We start from the raw sequence: 24,191 nt of genomic DNA, 5'->3' as shown, positions 1-24,191 counted from the left end.
ATCTTTGAAATGTTTTCTTCATTTAGACTTTTTAAGTGATGAAGGTATATGTCGTAGTAATAATGAATTTGTTTAGTTTTTAAAAGGAGTCTTGCACTCAGAAGGGTGTATTCTGTTTACTAAATCATGAACTCTGATGGTTTTAAACATTGCATGTAGTAAGTACATTCACAGCTTTCCTAAGAATGTAGAAATGTGTAATAAAGCCTCAAACTTTTGATTTTGGAACTTTGGTAAATGAGAAGTAGGAAATAGCATTTTACTTTAGCATTAAGCATTTTATTCCAAAATTGTTGTACATTGTCAAAAATACTGAATGTAGAACAATCATTTTGTTTTAAGGAATAAACATTGTTGCAATAAAAGAGCGTATTGAAGAATCCCCAAAAAGTGACCTGAAAGACCTTTAAAACATATCATCCTAATACAATCAAGAGAATAAGACATTAAACACAGACCGCAGCTCTGCGTGTAACAACAACCATGTGGAATGATTGCCACAACAATATAAAGATGTACAGCATGAGAAAAGAGAGGTTACAATTCACTTCCTTCTGTTGTCTACTAAATTATACAAATCTGTTCTAGAACATCTAGATCTTTATACACTTGTAGTTAAGTTCAAACTCTACTGCATTTTCTTCCCTTTACAAAAAATCTGACAAAAACGTACATTAAAAAAACACAGAACTTTGGCATATATCCTCTGATATTATGTACACAGTTGTTTACAATTATCACCAACTTTCTAGCATAAAATCATATTAAACAGCTACTTACAACACCCAAACTTGAAAAGAACATTTCCCAAAGAAAGCACAGGTACGTAGCCTGAGTGGTGCTGGTGTTTCTAGAGAAGCCCATGTGTGTCACAACGGGGAATATTTTGCTATGGTTTATCAGGTGGTTGCTATGGTGTTACTGAATGGGTGCGTTGGCATTGCTAAAGCATGTAAGTGGTAAATGATCCCAGACAGTTGCTAGGGTGGTTGCTAAGGTATTTCAGGTGGTTGCTATGGCATAAAATAGCTAGTAGTAGATGCTTTGCAGAACCAATGATAATGATCATGAAGTTGGCTGGAGTTCCCAGGTTGCACAGTAGACTTTTTGATATTTTGCACAGAACAGATACAGGAAGTTTAATATCTCGATGGTCTTTATCAGTTAGGTCCACTGATGGTCTACATATCGTCATATTGAATGTCGTAGGCCAGTGGTCCATCAATGGCAAAGCCTATATAAAAGGAGACTTTCTCTGTACTGTACCCACTTTTAATTCTACCAAAGTATGTAGGTCGCACAGGGATCTGCAGCTTGCCGTACTCTGCATACAACTCTCCCTGCTCAATGATGCCATTTACTCTGAGGAGCTTGTCTTTAATGGGCTTTTCCTTGAAGATTTCTGCATTCTGCCAAAGAGCATTACGCTGGGAAACATTACTGAAATGATCATCGAGAACTTTTTTGGAAACCAGCCTCTCTAATCCATCTGACTTTCCCAAATATAAGTGGGCAATTGGGGCTCTTGCTCTAAAGATGGAGGAAAGTTGTTTTCGAGATGATTTTCTTATCTTATCCACATATGTTACTATTTTTTTGTCAGCATGACTCCTCCCAGGCCATAGCAAGAGTAGCGCAAGGTAGTAAGGCTCCGGATACTGATGTGATAATCCAGCTTCTTGCAAAATTTCCTCCAAAAGTTCCATCAGCATTTTGGGGGACTTTGCTAATTTAGATTTTGGCTTCAGCAGTTTAAGAATGATGTGTGTGAGCAAGTGATGGGTTTTGTCCTGAAGAGACTTGGAGGTACAGTTCTGGTAGATGAAGGAATACTTTTCAGCAATTGATTCGATCATGTCTTTCCTGAACTCCAAAAACTGAAGAATTCTTGGGAAGTAATTTGCTTTGTTTTCTTCTAGAAACATCCTACATTCTTCAATTTCCATGGTTAAGCTCAGCTTGGGTTTGCTGGTTTTCTCACTTAGCCTTTCCTTAGATGATGAACAGAACAAAGAGATATAGTTTTTAAAGTGATCTGAAATACACTTCCTGTTTTTGTTCTGCTTTTCTGTGTCAACAACACCCTTGACTCTCGTGTAGGTGAAGAACACTTCAAGGAATTCAAAAGCCTTGTCCACACTTGGCTTCAGGGAAATGAGAAATGACTCGTTGTCTTTAAGAACAGAAACAAATTTCTCGTTGGCCTCAGTTTGAGTTATGGAAAGAGAAGACAATGACATCTTTCCTTTAAAAAATTGCTTAATGTACTCATTTCTCATGACGTCTTTCTCTTCAAACAATGGAAGTGCCCACACTATGTCAAAGACTATCATAGCAGTGTCAATCTCATTCATGTATCCAGAAATGTTGTAGGAATTTTGCTTCCAGTGAGGTTTCACGTCATCATCAGCCTTGTCATCTGTTTGTGCCAGTAACTGGGCTCTTTGGAAAGCTTTTATTGCCTCTTTCGCCAGCTCAAGCAGTTCTTTCACATCATCAGGTGTATGTGGTTTTTTCTCTTGCTTTTTCCCATCAATTTTATGTTTCAGTTCACTACGTGAGACCTGGCCAACCGTATCAAATGTGTATGAGTTTTCTTTGATAGATTTGGCATGGTACGCCCAGATCTTTGCTTTGGCAAATTCTTTTTCATTCAGATAGTTGTGCCGTGCCAAAGCTTGCGGGATTGAAAAGTCTTTATCAAATCTCTTTGACGCTTCAGTCAATATGTCCTGAATATTTTTAGTTCCCTCTTTTCCAGATCTGATGTCTTCGATTAAAGGTGAAAAGAGTGTGTCTTTCTCATCACCTTCTGTCTTTCGTTGCCTGGTAATGAGCATGCTCTTTAGTGACTGCAGTAGGTTATCTTTTCCTATTCCCCTTTCAAAGAACAGGTCGGAATGCAGCATATTGAGGATTATGTCAGCTCTTGGGCTGCTGTGCCTTTCCTCTAATACCTTGACACATTCTGCTGCTATACGTTGATGAACAAAACGAACAGCTTTGTACACGCCGTATTCTTCAACTTGGAACTCAATTAACAAGCACGAATAAGGCTCCATTTTATCCATCACAGATTCTTTTCCCCACAGTCTCCTTTTAATGCCGAGGAAATCCTCACAAAGGGACACACTGATTGACGATTCCGCCACATATGTGTTGAACAGTGCCAAAATTGAGAGGAGTTGTGCCTCTCTGCTGCCAGCGTCGACATCTTTCAGGATGGTGTCTGCAACATGTGCTACGTAATCCTGATTGAAGTTATTTTTCATTATCATGAAACTATAAAAGTTCTCAGGTTTGTCGTGATTTTTTTGAAGCTCCTGGAGCTTTTCATCAAAAGCATTTTGTTCATATTTTGACAATGCAGCAGTGATGTACTGACGGTCAATCACACAGTTTTTATACTTTTCTACTGGGTTTTTTGAACGTATGCAGTTCAGGATGATAACAAGTGCATCCATTTCACCAATAGTTTTCCTTAAACAGTGTTGCAGTTCTTGCGTGTTCTCTGTGTCTTCTGAGTCTTCCACTAACAGCAAGATCGGGTTTTTAGGTAAACTGTCAGTTTTTCCACATCTCAGGAGGTAGCTAACTTGTTGTGCCACGTCTTCTTTTGAGACTGTGTTATCCCTTAACACAGCACATCTGAATTCTTTCCTCAGGTCCCACATCACATTCATTGCTAGAGTTGTGCCACCACATCCAGGATGGTGAAAAAGATTCACCATGACACATGTACTTGTAGGTTCATTTGTTTGAAATGTGACCATGTTCCTGACTTGTGTATACTTGTCCCGTTTTATAAAAGGTTTTGTTGGAGTTTTGTCAGAAAAGTAGAAGTTCCACCACTCCACTTTGCCGCCCCGGTAAAATTCAGCCTCTTTTTTGATTTTGAAGTCTTGAAATTCTTCACTGTCCTCATCATATTCATTTTCACATTGATTCTTACACAGAATATCCAGAGCTGTCATTGAATCCTCATCAATTTGTTTTAAAACCACTGAGCTTCCGTAATCAGAAGGCAGTAGTTTTTCGGTTGTTTGATGGTGTTTTTCAAGTATTGTCCCATTGATTTCACTAACGTCTAATTCCAGAATCCTTTGCCCATTGTCCAACTCTGTTCTAGTTTGAACAAAGTCTTTCCATTTTTGAAAACCATCGTGCGATGTACAGATGCTTACAATATTTTGTGTTCCTCCGAGATTCTTGTAAAATGACATGAAAGTGTCAAATATTGGATCATTCATGGCTTCCACAACAGAAAGAAGAAGGAAGATGACCAAGAACCTCCCTCTTGGAAGAGTGTCTGGATTGCAGAGGAATGAAATCATGTCCTGCACTTCTCCAGCTCTTTCAATCAGCCACGTACTTGGAGGCAGTGGTTTTTCCGTGTCCTTATCAATGTCCAACCTTCCATTGCACAACACCCAACTGGTTTGTTTGTACAAGTTTAGTGTCTGAATTAAAGTTCTTGGATCCCCATGAAACTGTCCTGGTGTGTGAAGATTTGCAATTCTGTCTTTTCTGTACCTGTTGCAGGATCCCTTTTTCACAGACTCTGGATCAAAGTCTAACACGCAGAATAATTTCAGTGCTGTCAGAAACTTCAGATGTTGAAGTTGTTCCGAGTGACTTTTGTTTGTTACAATTATGTAGTAATCATAATGACTGAGAGTTCTTTCTCCACCTGTCAACAGATCTTTTAATTTTTCTCCATATTGTAGCTTTTTTCTGCATTCAGGCTTTTTTTCTGCCTCCTTTCTCATTGTGTCTAGAACTTTCAGGCCTTCATTCATCTTACTTACTTCAACCTGCAAATCTCTGGGGTTTCCAATTTTAAATATGTCTCTGGTTGTTGCCCCATCTCTAACAAACAATGAATTTCCTTTGCTTTTCTTCCATTGATTTTCTTCATCCAGTGTCTGGGTTTGAAACACTTTACCCTCAACTACACTGTTTTTTGGAACAACATCTACTTCTATGATATATTTATTGGAAAATGTCTTGTCACTGCACAGCACTTCAACAAAGCGAGGTTCTCTGATACATTTTTTTGCATCATCAGCATAGTCAATAAAGTATGATCTGATTCCTTGATGAAAGTGATCGATAATTATATCTGTTTCATCGACACTGACCCCGATAATCTCACCATGAGAATATGTAGAGTTTTTGGAATCTGCTACGCCAAAGTGGATGGTTCCATTTGTTCTTGAATTCATGCATCCTGCGGCAAACCGAAACACCTCTTTGTTGATTTTTTTCTTCATTACATCAGTGTCTTCTGCTCTTCCCAAAAACTTGTACTCGTGTACTGGGTCAATTAGATTACTTGGTCCTGATTCTGGTGGTAAAATATAATGTTCAGTATATCTGTGAGAGACAGACTGCTGGTCAAATGGATAAAAAGTGCATAAGCATTTTAATGGCTTTTGCTTCCCGTCAACCTTTTGAGATTGTGATAGTTTTTCTGTGTTGGTGACTTTTGTTTTAAGTTCTTCTGGTCCTACAGATTCTGTCACTGTGACTTCAGCAGATGCATTCCTGGAAGATATTTTTGCCTTACTTTCTTTCTTCTGGCAAGGCATAGCTGTGGATATTTCTGTTGTCTCACTTTTAGTCATTACACTGAGGTTTTTATCCATTTGTGATTGTGTTGTTTGAGTAACTGTACTTTTAGAAGGGGCTTCGTTTGTGGTTTTGTGTGTTAAACTATTGTCAGTATCAGAAGTGGATAAACATTTTCTCTTCTTTTTCTTTTTAGATTTCGTTGCTTTCTGTGATTGTGTTACACGGTCTGATATTTGATCAGTTGGTAATGATGACATACCAGTCTTTTCATCAGTGGAATGTGCTTTTGAACTCTCGGGGACATCTGAATGTGACTGTGAGTCTGTTTGAGAGGTGCCTGGGTGCATGTTAAAATCAGATACATTTTCAACAGACTTTAATAAAGTTTCTAATGTGTTTATAATTCTAACTGCTGGACCATGTTTAAGTCCTAATTCACACAAATCCTTTGATTTGTAGCAAATTAATTCTTTGCCGGATACTTCCTCCTCATACAGTTTGTCGCTCCATCTTTGGTCTATCTTCAGCTCTTCTGTCAGCCATTGGCGAACTTGCTCTTTTGTCCACTCCTCAACTCTGAGATGAAACTTCATCCTGACACTCATTGTCCAAAGAGCAGGGTTTTACCAGAGTTAAACTGCACAAAGAAATATGTTTCATGTTACATTTATATTCCTTAATGCAATCACGCATTGAAAAACTTAAACTATTTTCAATATTAATATTACTTCATTTCCCCTTTGTTTGACCCATCCCAAGTTTAAGTGTGGTGCAAGAATCAAATTAAATTATTTATATATAACATTTACACAGACTACTCAGTAACATTTGTGAGTTAATTATAGAAACTAATTATAGAAACAAGTTCTTGTTTTTACTGCATTTTACAAAATGTCCTAACCTTTCTGGAAAAATGTGTTTGGGAATTTCTTTAGGACAGTTACTCTTAGGAGCATTTAAGCTGAATGCATACAGCACGTGTTCTTAACATTATACGAAATTATAGTGCCTTGAAATTCTTGTTATAAAAAGGACAACAGTTATAAAAATTTGACCTCTTTGAGCCCTCATTGGTTATCAGCTCAATCACTATTTCTGTATCTTATGGCTGACTATGAAATACAACAGGCACTTTTAAGTTGTTTACATTTTTATTTGATACAGAAATCACTTGAGTGTATTAATGCATTCATTTGGAAACTGGGGTTCGATCTGGTATAATCGTGTAGCAATCTGAAACACTGCAATCACTTATTGATGAAATATATGCCAAAAGGAGTTATTCATTCATTCATTCATTATCTGTAATCCTTATCCAGTTCAGGGTCGCGGTGGGTCCAGAGCCTACCTGGAATCATTGGGCGCAAGGCAGGAATACACCCTGGAGGGGGCGCCAGTCCTTCACAGGGTACAAAAGGAGTTATGTTAAAACAAATATTCAAATAGTTCCGGGTCGCGGGGGAAGTAGTCGGAGCAAGGAAACCCGGACCTCCCTCTCCCCAGCCACCGTCTACAGCTCCTCCGGGGGTATACCGAGGCGTTCCCAGGCCTGTCGAGACATGTAGTCTCTCCAGCGTGTTCTTGGTCTGCCCCGGGGCCTCCTCCCCGTTGGACATGCCTGGAACACCTCACCAGGAAGGCGTCCAGGAGGCATCCAGACCAGATGCCCAAACCACCTCAACTGGCTCCTCTCAGCCAGAGACCTCTCAGAGACCACCAAACCGTACACCTTCCGCCACTTGGCTATGCTGAGAAATTCTGTCCATAAAAATTATGAACAGAACCGGTGACAACGGGCAGCCCTGACAGAGTCCAACGCCGACTGGACTGCCAGCCATACGAACCAGACTCCTGCTCTGTTTATACAGGGACTGGATGGCTCGCAGCAAAGAGCCCAGTACCCCATACTCCCAGAACACCCCCCACAGAATATCCCGAGGGACACGGTCGAATGCCTTCTCCAGATCCAAAAAACACATGTAGATTGGTTGAGCAAACTCCCACGCACCCTCCAGGACCCTAGCAAGGGTAAAGAGCTGGTCCTGTGTTCCACGACTAGGGCGGAATCCGCATTGTTCCTCCTGGAACTGAGGTTCAACTATCAGTCGGACTCTCTTTTCCAGTACCCCCGCATAGACCTTACCGGGGAGGCTGAGGAGTGTGATCCCCCTATAGTTGGAACATACCCTCCGATCCCCCTTTTTAAAAAGGGGAACCACCACCCCAGTCTACCAGTCCAGAGGCACTGCCCCCGATGTCCACGCGATGTTGCAAAGACGTGTCAGACAGGACAGCACCACAACATCCAGAGACTTGAGGAACCCGGGGCGAATTTCATCCACCCCCGGGGCCCTACCACCAAGGAGTTTTCCTACCACTTCCTCTGACGTGCAGGTGGGATTGAGAAGATCCACCACTTAATGACATCCCCAGTCGAAGTCAACAACTCCCCACCCCCACTATATACAGTGTTGGTGGAAAGCCGCTTTCCCCTCCTGAGTCGCCTGATGATTTGCCAGAAACTTCTCGGAGCCGACCGAAAGTTGTTTTCCATGTTCTCACCGAACTCCTCCCATCCCCCGAGTTTTTGCCTCAGCGACAACCGAAGCCGCGAGCCGCTTGGCTCTTCTGTACTTGTCAGCTGTCTCCGGAGTCCCCAGAGCCAACCAGGCTCAATAGGACTCTTTGTTCAGCTTGACAGCCTCCCTCACCTGGGGTGTCCACCACAGAGTGCGGGGATTGCCACCCCGACAGGCATCGATAATCTTGCAGCCACAGCAAAGATCTGCCGGATGTGGGAGTTGAAGATCTTTCTGACAGGTTCCTCAGCCAAATGTTCCCAGCAAACCCTCAGCACACGTTTAGGCCTGCAAGGTCTGTCCGGCATCATCCCCGCCATCTGATCCAACTCACCACAGGGTGGTGGTCAGTTGACAGCTCAGCACCTCTCTTCACCCGAGTGTCCAGGACATATGGCCGCAGGTCCGATGATACGACTATAAAGTCGATCATCCAAACAATGGAGTCCCCAGAATGTGTGGTCTCCAGCACCCCCTCTAGGGTCCTCAAGAAGGTATGGTACTCTAAACTGCTGTTTGGTGCATAAGCACAAACTACATAAGCCTTTTCCCCAACCTCTCGTCCACTAGGGTAAACCCCAATGTACAGGCTCTAAGTCGGGGGGCTATGAGTAAGCCCACTCCTGCCTTACGCCTCTAACCCTGGGCAACTCCAGAGTGAAAAAGCATCCAACCCCTCTCAAGGAGATTGGTTCCAGAGCCCATACTGTGTGTCGAGGTGAGCCCAACTATATCTAGCTGGTACCTCTCAACCTCGTGCACCAGCTCAGGCTCTTTTCCCACCAGAGAGGTTATATTCCATGTTCCAAAAACCAGTTTCAGTAACTGAGGATCAGAACGCCAGGGCCCCCGACCCCGGCCGCCACGCGATCCACAATGCACCAGACCCGGATTACTACCTCTCCCACATGTGGTGGGCTCATGGGAGAGTGGACCCATGTTACTCCTTCGGGCTGAGCCTGGCCAGACCCCATGAGTGAAAGTCCGGCCACCAGGTGCTTGCCAAGGAGCCCCTCCACCAGGCCTGGCTCCAGGGTGAGGCCCCGGTAACCCTACTCTGGGCAAGGGGAGCTGTGTCCCTGTTCTTAATCTCTTCATCCTTGTCTTTATGGATCACTCTTTGTCTGGCCTATCACCTAGGACACATTTGCCTTGGGAGACCCTACCAGGGGCTATTGCCCCCAACAACATAGCTCCTAGGCTCACGCCGGCATGCAAACCCCTCCACCACGTTAAGGTGGTGATCTGGGGAGTTTATTAATTTATAAATGTATGAATATGATTTAAACAATAATTGCACATTTAAAAAAGATAAATGGATACCTGAGAGAAATCCTGGCTCAAGAGCAGACAGGAAGAAATGCACTTGAAGCTAAAATTTTATTTTATTCACCAAAATATTATATAGTTATAAACATCAAGAATCAATTTTATACCTAATTTCTTCTGCCCTAATATTGTCATATAGTGTCCAATAATGTCCTGCTAATGGAGAAAGAATAAAACCTTAAAAATATTTTACTGAAAGAATAAAACAAGATTTCAGAGGGAGACTGATGATACACAAGTGTTTCAGTGGCATACGTAAATCTCAGCAAATTTCTTAATGCATTCACTAAAAGTTTGAGACCAAGAATCCCTTTATCTTTTCTCCACAATTCATTGGTGAAAGTGACTCGTTCGTGTGATGAAGTTTCCCTTTCACATCACAAGACTGTCATGTACTGATTTGAATCCACAACAATTAATTGTGAGTGTTTATTTACCTGAAAGATTCTCGGATCCTGATGATTACTGGGTATAGCTGAGTCCTGGAGAATGTGGATATTTAATGGTACCTGTTGGATAATGATAAATTATGTTATTATTTAAGCTAGTTGAATGTTAATATTAATACTTCATGTACAGGATGGGCCATTTATATGGATACATCTTAATAAAATGGGAAAGGTTGGTGATATTAACTTCCTGTTTGTGGCACATTATTATGGGGGGGGGGTGGTCTTTTCAAGATGGGTGGTGACCATGGCGGCCATTTTGAAGTCGGACATTTTGGATCCAACTTTTGTTTTTTCAATGGGAAGAGGGTCATGTGACACATCAAACAATGCTGCTCTTGGTTTTAATGTAATTTTATTCTTTCATGAGTTATTTACAAGTTTCTGACCACTTATAAAATGTGTTCAAAGTGCTGCCCATTGTGTTGGATTGTCAGTGCAACCCTCTTCTCCCACTCTTCACACACTGATAGCAACACCGCAGGAGAAATGCTAGCACAGGCTTCCAGTGTCCGTAGTTTCAGGTGGAATCAGAAGGAGGGGGCAGAGTGGCCGTCTAAGCCAGTGTCAGAGGGGATTATTCTAGAGTTTGGTTGAAGTCAATGGAGTAGATGCTAGAAGTAGCTTTGGTCTCATCTACACATATGTAAATATTCTCTTTTGTATGTCATGTGATTAAAAGACCAGCACGGGGAACTGGCAAACTTTGTCCTGTGTGTCACTTGGAGCAACACCAGACTACACTCACCATTCCTACAGTGAGCTGGAACACATCAGGATGCTACTTGTTGTGGGTCAGATTTTTAAATTTGGAAAATTCTAGGCTGAAATCCTCTCATTTTGTGAAGAGATTCATCAGTCATTTTATTAAATGATTTTTCTTCATCTTGAATGAGATATTGCTGTTATGTAACACCTAATACCCTGGATTTAACTAAAATTCTTTATTAAACCTATTTAAACATAAAGTTAGCTCTACATCTTATAAAGTCAGTTACAGATTTCCAAGCCTTGGTTGTGGTCAGGAGAGATACACAGGTATTCTGCCATGCCCTTCAGGAATGATGAACAAAATGTTGCTATACCTCATGCTCCTGTTTGGCACACATGGGTGGTGCAAAACCAAACTAGTGTTCAGTGGGTGACAAGCCCAGAGAAGAATGCCAGAAAGTGTAGTACATGTTCTGTTTCTTTTTGACAGATTGGAAATTTGTGCAGTGCACAAACTTGGATGCCTTGGTGCAATGGTCAACTAAAATCAGGCTGGTAATGTCCAGCAGAATTTGGGACCATGGGCACACAGGGACAGGCAGAGGACTGAGGAATCCTTGGGGCTGTGACCTGGGTCCCTTATTGTGTGCACATACATCACATGATTGAATGAATGTGCAAAGGGCTTACAACTGGATTGTGTACTTCCCCACCAGTTTTCAGAGTATGACCTCACCAGTCAGTGACCTCCCCTGTGTCTGCGTGGGTTTCCTCCGAGTGACTGTCTGTGAGGAGTGTGGTGTGTTCTCTCTGTGTCTGTGTGGGTTTCCTCCGGGTGACTGTCTGTGAGGAGTGTGGTGTGTTCTCTCTGTGTCTGTGTGGGTTTCCTCCGAGTGACTGTCTGTGAGGAGTGTGGTGTGTTCTCCTTGTGTCTGTGTGGGTTTCCTCCGGGTGACTGTCTGTGAGGAGTGTGGTGTGTACTCCCTGTGTCTGTGTGGGTTTCCTCCAGGTGACTGTCTGTGAGGAGTGTGGTGTGTACTCCCTGTGTCTGCGTGGGTTTCCTCCGGGTGACTGTCTGTGAGGAGTGTGGTGTGTTCTCCCTGTGTCTGCGTGGGTTTCCTCCGGGTGACTGTCTGTGAGGAGTGTGGTGTGTACTCCCTGTGTCTGTGTGGGTTTCCTCCTGGTGACTGTCTGTGAGGAGTGTGGTGTGTTCTCCCTGTGTCTGCGTGGGTTTCCTCCGGGTGACTGTCTGTGAGGAGTGTGGTGTGTTCTCCCTGTGTCTGCGTGGGTTTCCTCCGGGTGATTGTCTGTGAGGAGTGTGGTGTGTACTCCCTGTTTCTGCGTGGGTTTCCTCCAGGTCACTGTCTGTGAGGAGTGTGGTGTGTTCTCCCTGTGTCTGTGTGGGTTTCCTCCGGGTGACTGTCTGTGAGGAGTGTGGTGTGTACTCCCTGTGTCTGTGTGGGTTTCCTCCAGGTGACTGTCTGTGAGGAGTGTGGTGTGTTCTCCCTGTGTCTGCGTGGGTTTCCTCCGGGTGTCTGTCTGTGAGGAGTGTGGTGTGTACTCCCTGTGTCTGTGTGGGTTTCCTCCTGGTGACTGTCTGTGAGGAGTGTGGTGTGTTCTCCCTGTGTCTGCGTGGGTTTCCTCCGGGTGACTGTCTGTGAGGAGTGTGGTGTGTTCTCCCTGTGTCTGCGTGGGTTTCCTCCGGGTGATTGTCTGTGAGGAGTGTGGTGTGTACTCCCTGTTTCTGCGTGGGTTTCCTCCAGGTCACTGTCTGTGAGGAGTGTGGTGTGTTCTCCCTGTGTCTGTGTGGGTTTCCTCCGGGTGACTGTGAGGAGTGTGGTGTGTTCTCTCTGTGTCTGCGTGGGTTTCCTCCGGGTGACTGTCTGTGAGGAGTGTGGTGTGTTCTCTCTGTGTCTGAGTGGGTTTCCTCCGGGTGCTCCAGTTTCCTCCCACGCTCCAAAAACACACGTTGCAAGGTGGATTGGTGACTCAAAAGTGTACGTAGGTGTAAGTGTGTGTGTGTGTGTCGCCCTGTGAAGGACTGGCGCCCCCTCCAGGGTGTGTTCCTGCTTTGTGCCCAATGATTCTGTGTAGACTCCGGACCCACCGCCGCCCTGAACTGGATAAGTGTCACCGATAATAAATGAATGAGTGTTGATTTAACACTGGTGAATTTACTGTGTAATGATTTTGCCATGTACTAAACAAACACACACACAACAGAAATTTGACACACCAGACATTTTGAGATATTGTCCACACTGTTAAATACTGCAGTATACAGTGCTATTGTTATAGCACACAAACCTACCACTTACACTTAAATGTATTTTTTAGCATGTTTTAATACTGAATCTACATCTTTGTTGAGAAAAAGTCATAATTTGAAGTATATGTGTGTTTTATTCCAGGTAAATGGATACCTGAGAGAAATCCTAGCTCAAGAACAGACAGGAAGAAATGCACTTGAAGCTAAACCTGCAGCTCTAAAGGTGAGTGCAAGGCTGATATTGTTTCCAGTGAAGTTTAAAAGAATCATCAAATCAAAAATATCACAAAAAATGCAAAAATGTCTTCACAAAAAATACATTTACAGATTAAAAAAAAGTAATTTCAGTTACTATATGTTCATTATTTGAAGTTTATGACACACTTTTAAGTCATTTGTTTGTCCAGCCCTTCATCATCAGTTCAGTTCTTTAGGGAGTGTCTTATTACTCAACAGCACTGTTTGGACAAACACACCTTTGTTTACAGTACATTTGGAAAAACAAATAAGTTCTTTGTAGAAACCAGATGATGTTTGTACTCTTAGCATTTGTCATTAGTGTAAATTCTCACTCGATTTTCCAGCTTCGTTTAATAGCAGTGAACCAGGCTTTAGAATGAATTTTAATGATTTGAGGCTCATCTCCAAGGAGATTTGAGCTTTAAAAACTAGGCGTTTACAATTATGGATTTTACTGTAGCTCCTTAAATGGCCGTGCTCCCACCAGTCAGTCCAAGGTGTTATTACACACTCCTCTCACCTAAGAACAGCCACCAGTTTGCATTAGAATCATGGTAGTTACTAAATAATCATTTTTAGTTTGTAATAAAGCTGGACATTAAGAGTTTAAATGTTTTATAGTTAATCACTATGGTTAATTATCCAGTTAAAGTTAAGACTGAACGGTTCCTTTATTCCTTTGATCTAAACAGTTTTCTTAAGTCTTCTTAAAGACCCTGGTACATAAACACGTTTCCAAACGCATACGTACAAATGAGATTATTTTATAGGATAAACTTGTCTCTTTTTGTCATTTAAAAGCCTTAACCACAGTTTTAATTGGTGAGTATTTGGCATTTCTACAAAAAACTTCAAAATGCCAGCAATAACATTAAAGTCTTTCAGAATAGAAACTTATAGTCAAAGTATTTTTACAGAGATGTGATTAAAAAGTCTTATAACTAACAGAATTAACCGTTTCCTCAGGGAAGCTCTTACCTGATGCTCCTGTAAGTTCTCTTCTGAATATGAGCTGCAGATTCACTCGTATTAATTTGTAAAAACTGAAAGTACTTACGCTGTTACACTGAACCTTGGATCTCTTTATGAGAAAGTAGTTGCCTTATCTCAGAGCTTCCTACAATAAGACTTCCTGAACCCTCCCAGAAGAGTCAGACAAAGTCCTACCCCTTTAGAAACAACATGGAATACTTGTTTTTTTTACATTTCTTGCTGTTTTCTGTAATGATTTTTGGGTTAAAATCCCAGTGATACTTTAACATCACAGCAACCATTTTATAACTTGTATTTCAGCAATTTGTTTTTGAATTGGGATCAGAGACGGGTCGAATGTAACACACTACAGCTTTTGAGTTGCAAAAAAGTTAGGAACACACCATTTAGAAACATGTTTTTAAAATAAGCGTTTCTGTGGTGTGTATGTCCTCACCAAGCACACAGTCATTCTGAAAATGAGGTGTCACACACACACACACACACACACACACATTCACAAAATGTCATGTGACTGTATGCAGGATGTTCAGTAAAAGTCACTCAGGGGTGTCATTATTTAAAGTGAAGGATGATGCTGTTTATGGAACTTTCCAGACCTTTATAAAGGGTTTGTGACACCTATGTCACCATGGGCTCTTATGGGTTAAATGCAGGCACCATCGTAATCTTCTAAAAAGCTGTACATTGGTGCTGTGAACTGGTTTAGAACTAATTCAGATTGGCTTTAGGTTTCATTCTAAAATGACTATGATGTGCTCAAAGGTGTTGTTTGTTAGAATCTTCATTAGCAGTGTGTCGTCTGTGATAACGGTTACACTGTGATAGTGGACGTTAACCCAGGACAATGTAAGTCATGTTAAAGCAGGGTTAGGAGCCAGTCTATGGGGCAGGAGACCAACAGAGCGTAATTAGCCCAATTCTGTCTGTGAGGCCGTTAATAACGAGGCCTGTTGTTTATGTTCTTAAACACGTCCTGCTGTACACTGTAAAGTAAGACCGATGGATCCTGCGAAGGGGAAATGATGTGCTTAGAATTTGGGTCATGCCCTTAGCCAAAATAAACAGTGACAATATCCATGAGCTTGGATCAGCTCTAGACTTGTGCCAGGTCCAGTCTGTGTCCTGAAGTAAACACTTCGTATTCAAATGCTTTTCCAGAGTTACTTTATCAAGAATTATTATTATTAATGAACAGGGCCTTTCTGTCGATAAGCACTTGTCCAATGTCATACTTATTCCACAAACACGCCCTGGAGGGGGCGCCAGTCCACACACACACACATTCTTTTGAGTCTCCAATCCACCTACCACCGTGTGTTTTTATTAGAGAGAGAGAGAAAGAGGAGAGAATATTAAGTGTGATGCTCTTGCAACCCTCCCACAAACATAAACCCCACTGTTCACAGCTCAGGATGGTGAGGTTAGGGTTAAATGATATACCCCCTGACCTCTGTGTCTCTCTCTCTCATTCCTACAGGTAGAGAGCTAGTGAGGATGTGTTTGTACACGTACTAATCATTGTGTTATTCCGTGACCCACCCAGGCGCGGTACAAGAGGGAGGACTCCAAGTCTCAGTCTGCGCTCTGTCTCCCCTTAGTGGACAACCTACTGAAGGACAACACAGATGGCTGTGTTCTTGCGGCACTGCTGCATTTCTACTGTCCCACCGCAGTGCCACTGGAAGGTAATGCTGCAGTTATACAGTCCATCTATTCATCTGAAGTGTGACCAGACCTCGCCACTCTGCGTAGATTAGTCAGAGTATTAAAACGGCCTCCTGGTTTCACACTTAGTTAGTGAGCATTGTTTAAACTGGATTTATAAGAAAAGCAACTTGTGGGTCACTGAGGGCGGAGTCGAGGAAGGAAGTGTGTGTGTGTGTGTGTGTAGAAAGAGTCAGAGAGAAACAAGAAAGAATAGAAGGAAAGGAGAAGGAGAGAGCCTTTCTTTCAAATATAAACACCTCCTCCTCGTGTAACTCCAGCATTTCTCTCTATTCCCCTCTTCTGGCCCACTCCGACAAAACAGGCTGTGTTTTCATTGGCTGGTTGTGTTCTCTGTTCCCGCCCCCGTGTAGATATCTGCATTAAGGAGACGATGTCACTGGCTGACAGCCTCTACAACCTCCAGCTGATCCAGGGCTTCTGCAGAGAGAATCTGAACAACTGCTGCCACTTCACTCTGGAGGACATGCTCTACGCCTCCATCTCCATCAAGGTGAAGTCTGAAGGGATCCACAGCTTTTTCTGTTTGTTAAAGACTGAGTTTGAGAAGGTTTTTTTAAACTTGTTTGTGGTGAAGTAGTGTTTTGTCTGAGAGCAGAGTTATTGTTACACTTATATAGCGCCTTTCTAGACACCCAAGGACGCTTTACAATCCACACTGCTCAGAACACTCAATTCACACACACACACAGGTGAGAAGCGGCAGCCAAATGCGCACAGCGTACTCTAGGCTTTCACCCAGGACAGAGCGCCAATCCATATCTGGGTACACACTCATTCACTCACAAACCAGGACAGTTATTAGACAGAAGCCAATTCACCTACCCTCCATGTTTTTGGACTGTGGGAGAAAACAGGAGACACAGGGAGTCACAGGGAGAACATGGAAACTCCACCCAGATGGGACTTGAACCCAACGTGCTAACCACTAAGCCACCGAAGTGCACTGCTTTGTAGCTGAGAGACTCTCTGTTTACCTCAGTTTCCCTGCGTTAGGCTGTGGTTTATTACTTAGTTTGATTAGTTTTTTAGTTTTAAAAGTACTTTACTTTACGACACACTGCATGAGGATCTCTGGCATGGTGTGTTTTATAAAGGAATGCTGTAGTGTCCTGGGAGTGTGCTGTAGTAACGTTTCTCTGTTTCCTCCTCTGACGGCTCTGAATCACTGGCTTTGTTTTCATTAGTAAATTACACAGACACTTTGAGAACTGAGAGTTATCCTTATCCTTCTGTGATCAGCTTTGACCCAGTGTCATTATCAGCACCAGAAACGGTAAAGATGGATTTTCCCGGCTTCACTTACCTCATGTCTTTGTTGTTTGTTTGTGTTGCTGTTTATTTTCCAGAGGAACAGAGTCTGCTGCTTGAAATGGACTCTGTGTGGGTTTGTAGAAGAGAGAATGTCGTGGGAGGGAGTGATGACTAGCTCTTTGTTTTAAATCTGACCGTTAGGAAGAACTGAATCATGAGGAAAGTGTGTGTGTTGGTATTTGAGGAAGTCAGGGAGAGGGAGAGAGAGGGAGGGAGGGAGGGAGGAGAGAGAGTGAGAGAGGGAGGGAGGAGAGAGAGGGAGAGTGTGAGAGAGAGGGAAGAAGGGAGAGAGAGGGAGGGAAGAAGGGGGAGAGGGAGGGAAGAAGAGAGAGAGGGAGGGAAGAAGGGGGAGAGGGAGGGAAGAAGGGAGAGAGAGACAGAGTGAGAGAGAGTGAGAGAGAGAGGGAGGGAAGAAGGGAGAGAGAGAGAGAGAGGGAGGGAAGAAGGGAGAGAGAGTGAGAGAGAGAGTGAGAGGGAGGGAAGAAGGGGGAGAGAGAGAGAGGGAGGGAAGAAGGGAGAGAGAGAGAGAGAGACAGAGAGAGTGAGAGAGGGAGGGAAGAAGGGAGAGAGAGAGTGAGTGAGAGAGAGAGAGGGAGAGAAGAAGGGAGAGAGAGAGTGAGAGAGGGAGGGAAGAAGGGAGAGACAGAGAGGGAGGGAGGTGTGTAGAGTGATGAGAATGATTGGTACAGTGTGGTTTTATGACGTTAATATAACAGTTATATGTTAGTGATTTGTTGACTGAAGACACTTAAACTCGTCTTATATTTATCTTCTATCTTCTCGACGCCACAGTGATAGAGGTTCTACAGACAGTAGGAGGCAGAGCTCTGAATACATCCTTATGGTTTTTAGTAGAACCCCTGTGATTGTACATTTCAACGGTGTGAATGAAACCTTTCTATTGGTTTGTGGTCCCAGGTGAAACTCAGCTATTTCTCACACACCATTTTCAGGCCGTTCCCCGAGAGAGGAGCTCCACTGCAGTTTCTCGGAGTGTAACCTGAGACATTCTTCACTAGTCTCAGTCAGACACACAGTCAAATGTTGACACGTTTTTAGGAGAAAATAAATGCACATTCTTCACAGAGAACTTCTGACAATCGCTTTATATTTATTTAAGTGTAATATATTTTATACTTAATCTTATCAGCATGGTTCATGTTTAGTTTTTTTAATTGTTAACTCAGCAGTTAATTAGAACCTGTGCTGTAAACCTGAGAGGACACTGCCTTATTTATGTTTGTCCTGAAGAATTACTGGTATTTTCAATGAGAGAGAGAGAGAGAGAGAGAGAGAGAGAGAGCGACAGACAGACAGACAGACAGACAGAGAGTGAGAGAGAGAGACAGACAGGGAGAGAGAGAGAGACAGAGAGTGAGAGAGAGAGAGAGAGAGAGACAGACAGAGAGAGAGAGAGACAGAGAGACAGGGAGAGAGAGAGAGAGAGAGACAGACAGGGAGAGAGAGAGAGAGAGAGAGACAGACAGACAGAGAGACAGAGAGAGAGACAGGGAGAGAGAGAGAGAGAGAGAGACAGACAGGGAGAGAGAGAGAGAGAGACAGAGAGTGAGAGAGAGAGAGACAGACAGAGAGAGACAGGGAGAGAGAGAGACAGACAGAGAGAGACAGGGAGAGAGAGAGACAGAGAGAGAGAGAGAGACAGGGAGAGAGAGAGACAGAGAGAGAGAGAGACAGAGTGAGAGAGAGAGAGAGAGAGACAGGGAGAGAGAGAGAGAGAGAGAGAGACAGGGAGAGAGTGTGTGAGAGAGAGTAATGTATTGTAATGGTGTCAGGGAGAGCTGAGTGCTGGTGTTGTGTAATCATCTGAAAGGCAGCAGTGGACTGGGGCTGTTGTGGGGGGGAGTGAAGATGAGCAGCGAGATACAGACACAAGGCAGACACAGTGTTTGTTTGGTATGTGTCTGTGTGCATTAAGTGTGTTAAAAACATCGAGGCCATTGAGGTCTCTGCTCTAAATCACCCCTAAAGTGTTCTATCGGGCGTTGGTCAGGACTCGGTGCGGGTCGAGTTCTTCCAAACTCACTCATCAAGGCCTTTATGGACCTTTATTAGAGCCAGGCCTCGTCCGACATCAGCCTCTGACCTCACTGCGCTTCTGAAAGAATGGTCAAAATTCCCATGAACTCGCTCCTACACCGTCCCAGGAGCCGAAGCTGTTAGAGCTGCAGAGTGTGGGCCGACATCACGTTTAACCCTGTGGATTAAAGAAGGAGACGTTACGTGTGAAACAGCTGCCCCTGGAGCCCCTGACTCTAATGATTTAGAAAGAGGAGTGAATATTTAGGCAATGCAGTGTTTATGGAGAAGAAAGAGGAGCAAGCGAAACAGCTACAACCCAGAGCTCCTGGGACAGGGGACACTGAGGCTGTGTTGTTTGATCTTTGTAGTATTTTGACCAAATCCTGTCTTATAGATGTTACACTAAGAGTCCGGGCTGTTGAACAAGGGCCAGTGCTGATACAGAGGGACAACTAAACGTAGTATAGTGCAGTCCACAGCGTGTGGTCAGAGCTGAAACCCAGAAAGAAAGGAGGTAAGCGCAGTACGGAATGCTCTTAGATTAATTACTACAACCCCTTCTCTCTGACTGAATGTACCACACCTTAAAGAGTTAAATTAGAGTCACACATCGTGAATAATGTTAATATTTCACCCCCCACTGATAGAGACTTTCAGTTGTGGGATTTAACCACGTGTTTGTTCCTTTTCTTTCAGATTATTAATAAATAAATTAATATCTTGACGTTTGTGACGTCTGCGTGTGGAGTTCTTTCTCCTTGAACATGTCAAAAGAGCAGATGCCAGTCTTGGGCCTTGTGTCTGAGAGAAGGAGATAAGGAGAGAAAAGGGAGGGGTGGGAGATAGAAGCGAGAGAAAGGGAGGAGGGTGTTAACTGAGAGAGAGAGAGAGAGGGTTGAGGGCTCTGTTGGCTCTGAATGCTCTTGTGTTTGCCACAAAAACTACATCTGAATCTTAACCAGCTGCTCTTTGTGCCTCAGAACAAGACTCTGGAGCTCTAACGGACAGAGGACAGAGGGAGCAGACAACAGTCATGTGCCATTTTTAGTTTAGAGCTCTCAGTGTATTCCTTAAATGCCCTTTTTGATCATTTCAGTGTGTGTGTGTGTGTGTGTGTGTGTGTGTATGGCAGAAGTAGATAGAGCATGCCTTTCTTAAACAGAGCCAGATTGTACCAGATCATTATGTAAGAGTTTTCAGAAGCGTTTGGAGCAGAACACGGACACCTTGTGGTCATGGGATGGAACTACATTACAGCACATTTTTAACACATTGTTTTAATCTTATTGCACCTCACACTTCTCCTCTGCTCTGTTTAGTAACTAAAATTCACTCACGAGTCCTTCTTTGAAGCACCTTTTATTCAAGAACACAAAAGATAAATTGTTAGCATTTTATTTGAACAGTACTTTTGTTTTTCAATGTTTTTGACACATGCCCCACCTCCAGAAACGTTGGGCTGCTCATCATTTAGACCCCACATTATGTGTGCGCCAGTGACATGATTGTGTTTGAGGCTGAGTCTTTCAGGAATAAAGATGTGGAGAGGTACACCACTCTGTGAAAGACTATTTGCACTGAAACAAAATCAGGAACAACAGTTCTTAACCTGAAATAGTAAAGAACCTGAGGATTCCTTCACCTGTGCTACACACTGTCAGTATAAGAGTCAGAGTTAGATATCCACTGTGTTTAAGGAATGTCTTCTCTCCTCTCTTTCAAACCGCTTCATGCTTTTGTTGGTTTGTTTTTCTGTGTGTTTTAGAGTAACTACCTTGTGTTTATGGCAGAGCTGTTCTGGTGGTGTGAAGTGGTCAAACCTTCTTTTGTTCAGCCTCGAAAACTTGAAACCAAAGGTAAGTGTGGATCTAATGTTCTCTTGTGTAACTCTACACCAGTCCTCTGTCACCAGCCCAGTTCATCTCTTCTGTTCTGCCTGGTTTAGCCTTTCAGAATAAGACAGAAAATTCATAATCACTGCGTAATTAGTTCTGAGGGTTCTCCCTGTGTCTGCGTGGGTTTCCTCCGGGTGACTGTCTGTGAGGAGTGTGGTGTGTTCTTCCTGTGTCTGTGTGGGTTTCCTCCGGGTGACTGTCTGTGAGGAGTGTGGTGTGTTCTCTCTGTGTCTGCGTGGGTTTCCTCCGGGTGACTGTCTGTGAGGAGCGTGTAAGTGAATATGTGTGTGTGTGTGTCGCCCTGTGACGGACTAGCTCCCTATTCAAGGTTGTGTTCCTGCCTTGAACTGGATAAGCGCACTTCATATACAGCCACTACATAGCCTGCCTTCTGGGGCTGAATCAGAATAGGGATGTGACTGTTTCTTTATGTTGATAATAAGCCTCTAAATGTCCTTGTGTTTTCAGTATCTGATGCAGTTCATCCAACAAAAATGGCTCCCATAACCAAACCCAACCTGATACACAGAGCAGCCAGCCCTGACCAACACAGGTGTGTTTTTCTCCTCTTTCTGGATTGTCTGTAGAATTTTGTATGACAGCAGTTAGCATAACATCTGTAGACATTCTTTTTAATTACGTAATGCACCTTAAATAAATGAATAAAAAAGCATTGCCTGAATTATGGAATGCTCTGGGGCCCTTACACATGAGTTCATCAAACCAAATGCCAAGCATAAGGAAAGGTAAGCTCCCTGTTCTCTGGAATGACCTTCAAATAATATCTTCGCGAAGGGAAAGATTGGGGTTTGCGCTCTAGAATGAATTTTCCACGTCTTTTGCGTCACAGTGAGCGTGCTCCCGACACCTGGGCTGTCCCAGTTTTTCCCAGACACCTTAAATACGTTGCCTACTGAGATACCTTAATCTGGGGAAATGTTATGGCAGCGGAGTCCGTGCCTACGTAGGGAGCTCAGTGGGGTTTGGGACAGTCCTGTTGTATAGTTTGTGAATCTGAATATTATTTCATTTCGAATCTGAAAATGTATTTATCTTTTTTCATTTCTTTTTTTATAGGTCTCAACCAAACAGAGCCAGCGCAGGTAATTGTTTGTTATTATTCCAGTTCCTCAGCTGGGTTCATTTACAATTTAAAAATGATTGTGATGCAACACTAACCTGTAATATCTGGAATAGAGCCCCTGCTATTGCTACTCTGTGCTTAGCCCTGCAGAAACTGCACTATGTAGCTTCCGGAGGAGGGAAGGAAACAACTACCCCCCCCCCCCTTTATGTCAAGACAGTGCTGTAACAGTAAATTGCCCTCTGCAGCTGTAATGGGAGCCCAGGAGCCAAAACACTCAGTGTTACCTAGTGTCCCTTTGAGGAGATGAAGTCAGGTTAAATAAGGGACGTGCTGTTGTGCGGCGCAGTAGTCACCAGAGACTGGGGGATCTAATAAGCATGGTGTATATGTGCAGTGTAAAATGGTAAGGAATGTATTTGTTTGTTATTGCAGCAGTAATAAAGAGGTCCAACTCCCTGTCGTATGTGGATGGCTGTGTGGGAACATGGCCCAAGGAGAAACGGTCAGTGCTGGGTACCTCTCCGTTTTACAGCTCCCAGTTTAAATTGCAGACGTTAGAACACCATAATAAAAGTGTTGCTGGTGTGTGTTAGCTCCTAGTTAAAGCATCGTTCAGTTGAGTCGCTTGAGTAAGGCTTCAGATCTTTATCATCTTCAGACGTGTGACAGCTTTTGTTAAATTTAGTTTCGTGAATTCAGCATAAAAACATAGGATTAATGATATAGTTCTAAATACTCCGTGTGAATGTCATAATAAATATGAAACATGGCTCATTTCACCACGTAAGACCTCGATTATTACATCATATACACTTCTGCAAACACAGTAGCTCTTATAAGATCTGCTCGGACCAAGGCACAGATCTTAGGTTAAATGAGTCACATGTGTCTCCAGTTCTCGGCCAAATCTGTGGCAACTGTAGTTACAAACAAGAATATTCTCCCCTACAATCCCTCTAAGAAACGTTGTTTAAAGTAACTGAGGAAATGGCTTCTCTCACAAAGGCATTTACTCTTTTCCTCTCACTCTGTGGCAGATCTTCAGCCCATGGCATCTCCTTTGAGATCTCGTTTGATGATCCTGTGGCTAGTCCACCTGGCCATGGCCTGAGTCGGTCTGCAAGCTCAGACGGCCTGGGGTTCAAGTTTCACCCTGCAGGGCGAGGCATGCGGAGAAACCTCTCTGTCCAGCCTGTTAATGGGAGCACACACCCACTGCGAGAGGAAGAGCATGAAGAAGCATCACAAGATACTTCCTTCAGGTCTTGTGTTGAGTCTTTTTGAGCCTCAGAAAACATTTAACTTTGAGAACCTGACTTGTTTCTACACTCACTGTCCATTTATCAGCTCCACTGTTCACACAGGAGCACGCTGTAGTTCTACACTTACACACTGTGGTCCATCTGTTGCTCTGTATACATTGTTACCCCCCCTCTCCCCCTGTTCCTCAGCGCTCAGGACCCCCACAGAGCAGGTGTGACGTGGTGGTGGATCATTCTCAGCGCTGCAGTGACACTGACGTGGTGGTGGTGTGTTAGTGTGTGTTGTGCTGGTGTAGAGTGAATCAGACACAGCAGTGCTGCTGGAGTTTTTAAACCCCTCAGTGTCTGGACTGAGAACAGTCCACCGACCAAAAACATCCAGCCGACAGCGTCCTGTGTCACTGATGAAGGACTAGAGGACGAGCGACACACACTGTGCAGCGACAGATGAGCTACTGTCTCTGACTCTACATCTACAAGGTGGACCAACGAGGGAGGAGTGTCTCACAGAGTGGACAGAGAGTGGACACAGGGTTTAAAAACTCCAGCAGCACTGCTGTGTCTGATCCACTCTACACCAGCACAACACACACTCACACACCACCACCACGTCAGTGTCACTGCAGCGCTGAGAATGATCCACCACCACATCACACCTGCTCTGTGGGGGTCCTGAGTGCTGAGGAACAGCGTGAAACAGGTGGACTACTACTAAGCTCCT

The 24,191-nt window shown here is 43.5% G+C and overlaps 2 protein-coding genes across 3 annotated transcripts in view; one reads left to right on the top strand and one right to left on the bottom strand.

Moving 5' to 3' along the window:
- LOC136677926 (calmodulin-regulated spectrin-associated protein 2-like) overlaps positions 1-24,191 on the top strand; it is a 63,994-nt gene that overhangs the window by 28,360 nt on the left and 11,443 nt on the right. For both annotated transcript variants that reach the window (XM_066655643.1, XM_066655642.1), the window contains exons 4-11: positions 13,054-13,134; positions 15,691-15,832; positions 16,226-16,365; positions 20,992-21,082; positions 21,590-21,674; positions 22,199-22,224; positions 22,641-22,710; positions 23,246-23,470. In XM_066655643.1, the coding sequence (XP_066511740.1) occupies positions 13,054-13,134; positions 15,691-15,832; positions 16,226-16,365; positions 20,992-21,082; positions 21,590-21,674; positions 22,199-22,224; positions 22,641-22,710; positions 23,246-23,470 (860 nt within the window). The remainder of the gene's footprint in view (positions 1-13,053; positions 13,135-15,690; positions 15,833-16,225; positions 16,366-20,991; positions 21,083-21,589; positions 21,675-22,198; positions 22,225-22,640; positions 22,711-23,245; positions 23,471-24,191) is intronic.
- On the bottom strand, positions 342-17,315 carry LOC136677925 (sterile alpha motif domain-containing protein 9-like). The gene is made up of 3 exons (XM_066655641.1): positions 17,179-17,315; positions 9,920-9,991; positions 342-6,211 (listed from the first exon to the last, which is right to left on the bottom strand). The coding sequence occupies exon 3, from the start codon at positions 6,177-6,179 to the stop codon at positions 1,182-1,184; it is 4,998 nt and encodes a 1,665-aa protein (XP_066511738.1). The 5' UTR covers positions 6,180-6,211; positions 9,920-9,991; positions 17,179-17,315; the 3' UTR covers positions 342-1,181.

Source organism: Hoplias malabaricus, chromosome Y (assembly GCF_029633855.1).
Source record: "Hoplias malabaricus isolate fHopMal1 chromosome Y, fHopMal1.hap1, whole genome shotgun sequence".
Classification (NCBI taxonomy): domain Eukaryota; kingdom Metazoa; phylum Chordata; class Actinopteri; order Characiformes; family Erythrinidae; genus Hoplias; species Hoplias malabaricus.
This window is presented reverse-complemented; position numbering and strand designations above follow the sequence as displayed.